Raw genomic sequence first — 5263 nt, 5'->3', positions numbered from 1 at the left:
GAGAGAGAGACAGCGTGAGCAGGGGAGGGTCAGAGAGAGAGGGAGTCACAGACTGAAACAGGCTCCAGGCTCTGAGCTGGCAGTCAGCACAGAGCCCGACGCGGGGCTTGAACCCACGAACCACGAGATCATGTGGACGCTTAACTGACTAAGCCACACAGGCGCCCCATGGAGACGTTGGTTTCAAGGGCCTTGGCAGTGTCACGGGACAGCAGTTTCAAGGGCCCCGGCTGTCTCATAGGATGACGATTAATAGGGGCCTGGCTATGTCACGGGACGGCAGTTTCGAGGGTCCCAGCTGTGTCAGGGGCAGTGGTGTTGGGGAAATCGCCGTGTCAGGAGATGGCAGTATTGGGGGGCACAGCTGTGTCAGGGGGCGGCGGTGTCGGGGGGCCCGGCCTTGTCAGGGGATAGTGCTGTCGCGGCGAACGGCCCCATCAGGGGACGGCGGTATTGGGGGGGCACAGCCGTGTCTGGGGATGGCCGTGTCATACTCAGCACCGTGTCAGGGGACTGCGGTTTTGGCGGCCCCGGCCGTCTCATGAGACGGCAGTTTCAAGGGCCCCGGCCATGTCACTTGATGACCGTTTCGAGGGAGTCGTGGCCGTGTCAGGGGAAGGCGGTGACCCCCCACGCTGCCGTGTCACGGAACGGCAGTTTTGAGGGGCCCGGCCATCTCATGAGATGCTGGTTTCCAGGGCCCCGGCCGTCTCATAGGGCGGCGATTTATAGGGCCCTGGCCGTGTCACGGGACGGCAGTTTCCAGGGGCCCGGCAGTGTCAGGGGCAGTGGTGTCGGGGGGAATCGCCATGTCAGGAGATGGAAGTTTTGGGGGGCACAGCCGTGTCTGGGGACGGCAGTGTCGTGGGGCCCGGCCATGTCTGGGGACAGTGTTTTCGGGGGTAACTGCTCGGTCACGGGACGGCGGTGTCAGGGGAAACCGCCGTGTCAGGGGACGGCAGTGTCAGGGACCGGCCGAGTCGGGGACGGCGTGTCACACAGAGGCAGTTTCGAGGGGTCTGGCCATGTCGGGGTCCCGGCCGTGTCTGGGGACGGCGGTGTCGGGGGCCCGGCTGTGTCTGAGTACAGTGTTTTCGGGGCGGACCCCCCTGTCAGGAGACGATGGTGTCAGGGTGCCCGGCCGTGTCAGAGGACGGCGATGTAAAGGGCCCCGGCCGTGTCACGTTCGGTGGTGTCGGGGGGCCCGGCCGTGTCTGGGGACAGTGTTTTCGGGGGAACCGCCCTGTCAGGGGACGGCGGTATTGGGGGGGGCACAGCCGTGTCTGGAGATGGCTGTGTCCGAGTCACCGCCGTGTCACGGGACGGCGGTTTTGACGGCCCCGGCCGTGTCGGGACGGCGGTTTCGAGGGAGTCGCGGCCGTGTCACGGGAAGGCGGTGACTTGCTCACTGCCGTGTCACGGTTCGGCAGTTCCAAGGGCCCCGGCCGTCTCATGGTGCGGCGATTTCTAGGGCCCCAGCTATGTCACGGGACGGCAGTTTCGAGGGGCCCGGCTGTGTCGGACAGTGGTATGTGGGGGAACCGCCCTGTCAGGGAATGGCAGTGCCGAGGGTCCGGCCGTGTCAGAGGCAGTGGTGTCGGGGGGAACCGCCATGACAGGAGACGGCGGTTTTTGGGGGGAACTGCCGTGTCGGGGACCGGCCGAGTCGGGGACGGCGTGTCACACAGAGGCAGTTTCGACGGGTCTGGCCATGTCGGGGTCCCGGCCGTGTCTGGGGACGGCGATGTAAAGGGCCCCGGCCGTGTCACAGGACGGCAGTTTCCAGGGGCCCGGCAGTGTCTGGGGAAGTGGTGTCGGGGGGAACCGCACTATCAGGGAACGGCAGTGTGGGGGCCCGGCAGTGTCAGGGGCAGTGGTGTCGGGGGAATCGCCGTGTCAGGGGACGGCGGTTTTGGGGGGCACAGCTGTGTCAGGGGACCGCTGTGTCGAGGGCCCGGCCGAGTCGGGGACGGCGTGTCACACAGAGACGGTTACGAGGGTTCCGGCCGTGTCGGGGGTCCTGGCCGTGTCTGGGGACAATGTTTTCGGGGGGAACTGCCCTGTCACAGGACGGCGGTGTCGGGGGGGTCCGGCCTTGTCAGGGGATAGTGGTGTCCGGGCGAACGGCCCCGTCGGGACAGCGGTATTGGGGGGGCACAGCCGAGTCTGGGGATGGCTGTGTCATACTCAGCGCCGTGTCAGGGGACGGCGGTTTTGACGGCCCCGGCCGTGTCAGTTGATGACTGTTTCGAGGGAGTCGCGGCCGTGTCTGGGGAGAGTGTTTTCGGGGGGAACTGCCCTGTCACAGGACGGCGGTGTCGGGGGCCCGGCTAAGTCGGCGATGGCGTGTCACACAGAGTCGGTTTCGAGGGTTCCGGCCGTGTCGGGGGGCCCGGCCGTGTCTGGGGACAGTTTTTTCGGGGGGAAGTGCCCTGTCACGGGACAGTGGTGTCGAGGGGCCTGGCCGTGTCAGGGGACCGCGGTGTGGGGGGCCCAGCCGTGTCACGGGATGATGGTATCGTGGTCACCGCCGTGCTACGGGACAGCGGTTTCAGGGGGCACAGCCGTGTCAGGGGACGTCGGTCTCGGGGAGCCCGTCTCATGTGAAGGCGGTGTCGGGGGGCCCGGCTGTGTCAGGGGACGGCGTTGTTGGAGGGCACTGCTGTGTCGGAGCATGGTGGTGTCGGGGTGCACTCCCGTTTCGGAGCCCGGGGGGGGTCAGCGAATGCGCCGATGTCAGGAGACCTTCACTTGGTTACAGATCGCGATGGCTGCTTTATTGCTCTGAGAGCTGAGTGGCTGGGAGAGACTGTGTCCCTTTAGGCCCAAAGTATTTACCGTGCAGCCTCTCGTGAATAGTTACTGACCCCTGTTCTGTTTCACAGGATGGCTCTATGGATACAAAGCTCATGGAGCCGATCAAAGACCACGGGGAACACACCTGCAAACATGGGAAGTCTACTGCCCTTTGTGCAGCAAAGCATATGTTCCCTAGAGAAAAAGCACGTTTGAGTCCCGTGGCAAAGGATTTCTGTGCCGAAATGAGTAAAACACCCTGCACAAACCACACGCGGTAGTAACAGCTCCAAGGCCACGCGTTCAGATTTCTTCATTTCACCGAGTACCTACTTAGTAAGCAACTACTACGAGTGTGGCCCTGATTGGGGCAGTGGAAATCCCAGGGAGGTTAGAGTAAGGTTCTGCCGCTTCTGGAGGTCAGGATCAGCTCGGGGGACCAATTAAAGAGGAGAGAAAGTTATCTGAAGCTGGGAAATATAGGTGCACTGAGGAGGGTTTGCTTCTGTACATCTTGGGGATTCATCCCTGAGAAGCGCACAGCGTGGGTTGTGACACAAAACAGTGATGGGCTAAGAAAGAGCCTGGCTTAGAGTGTTGGAAATCAAAGTTAGAATGAGCTCTTTCAGAGAAATGTTTCCTGGTGGAAGGAAGGGAAGGGGAAGGGGGAGGGAAGGAGGGAGGGAGGAAGGAAGGAAGGAAGGAAGGAAGGAAGGAAGGAAGGAAGGAAGGAAGGAAGGAAAGGAGAAAGGAAGGAAAGGAATGTAAAGAAGGGAAGGAAGAAAAAAGAGCCCTTAAATTCCATTCCCCAAGCTAACGTATCACTGCACTGCATTTGCTGACTCCGTATTTCCCATACAAAGTTGATTAAGTTTTCCATTTCGGGCCTCGGCCCAGGCGTTGGATGTATAATCTTCGTACTTTTGTGAAAAGCTATCTGTATTGTTTTCACGATACATGGTGTTTCAATGTCCTTTTACTTCCTTTCTTTACAACTACAAACAACGCCTATAATGAGAAACACTGTCCATACCTCTTCTTTACACCGGAGCACCTTTCTCACCGGGTGAGTGTATACTGACCAGCGATTACGTTTAACACGGAAGTCACAACGTTGTACGTTTTTGCAGAGGAGCAACTTGGGAAAACCAGGAAGAGCGCGGTGCACATCCAGCCGTCTTTCCAAAGACGAGGGCCCGCCCGCCTGCTGGAAATCGGAGCTCCCTTCTATCAAGACCACCAGCTGCAGGTGAAGGTCTACTGGAAAAAGACGGAAGGTAAGCCAGTGCTCTTGGGTGACCCGTCATCTGCATCAAGTGGCTCAGTGGTGTCAGGGTGCTGGTGAGAAAGTCCGATTGACATTGATATCAAGGACCGCGGCACCTCAACAGAGCACTTTAGGCTTTTTTGTTTGTTTTGTTTTTTAATGCCTTGCTGTCGTGAGGTCCGGATGGGCCGCCCCATCTTTCCTGGGAATCTGTATCACATTAGGAAATCAGTCAGCTGCTTGCATTTCATCGTTCTGGAGAGGTTAGCCTGTCTTCACTGTGCTCCCAGAAGGCCGCTCTGGTCTCCCAAATACTCCTTATTTGGCACTGTAAATTTTTGTTCTAAATTAGATTTTTGTTCTAAATTAGGTTTTTGTTAAAAAAAAAAGGCCACCCAAATAATTTGGAAATGGAGAAAAAAGTTATCTCAGTAGTATTTCAGAGACAGGATTTAGGCGGCCACCCTTCCGTCGTTTGATTCATGTATATGTACTCACATTTATGCTATTCTCTGTAAAGCATAGACATTTTCATGTCATATCTGAGCGTCCACATCGTCACACGTGTGGTGACAGTTTGGGATCGCGGCTGGGTACGGGCGCACCGCAGTACCACGACGCGCCACGACGGCAGACCACGCGAGTGCCTTCGGAATTGCCATTGTGGATTCATTCTGCAGGGATGGTTTCCCTCAGAGAACATTCTCTTCGTTCTGAGTCTCTGCCCGAGGGGTTCTCTTTAGGACCAATTCACCTTGTTTTCTTTATTTGTAGCGTATTGATCTTGTGGTACTGAAATCGTACTTTCGGAACGCTTTGTGCACTTTTTTCTCTCTCACTCCGATGCATTTTGAAAACATGAGGGAGGTTGTTTCAAGAAGTCAGTGTTTAGAATTTTTCCAGTTCTTCTGGAAGTGCAGTGTGACTCTGATATTCACTCATGCATCATATACGAGACTGTGCTGGAGTTCTTGTTCCAGAAGTTTCTTCAAAACTGCTGACATCCATGGTGCCTGGGAGGCTCAGTCGGTTAAGTGTCTGACTTTGGTTCAGGTCGTGATCTCACAAGTGGGTTCAAGGCCCACGTAGAGATCTGTGCTGTCAGGGCCGAGCCTGTTTTGGATCCTCCATCCCCTTAGCTCTCTGTCCCTCCCCTGCTTGTGCGCCCTCTCAAAAATAATTAAAAAAAAAAAAAAAAAA

General features: G+C 57.4%; 1 protein-coding gene across 1 annotated transcript in view; it reads left to right on the top strand.

Annotated features, from left to right (window-relative positions):
- ANOS1 (anosmin 1) overlaps positions 1–5263 on the top strand; it is a 607978-nt gene that overhangs the window by 584097 nt on the left and 18618 nt on the right. The window contains exon 10 of the mRNA XM_077754738.1: positions 3927–4073. Within this exon, the coding sequence (XP_077610864.1) occupies positions 3927–4073 (147 nt within the window). The remainder of the gene's footprint in view (positions 1–3926; positions 4074–5263) is intronic.

Source organism: Crocuta crocuta, unplaced genomic scaffold, assembly GCF_008692635.1.
Source record: "Crocuta crocuta isolate KB4526 unplaced genomic scaffold, BGI_CrCroc_1.0 scaffold221, whole genome shotgun sequence".
NCBI classification, from domain to species: domain Eukaryota; kingdom Metazoa; phylum Chordata; class Mammalia; order Carnivora; family Hyaenidae; genus Crocuta; species Crocuta crocuta.
This window is presented reverse-complemented; position numbering and strand designations above follow the sequence as displayed.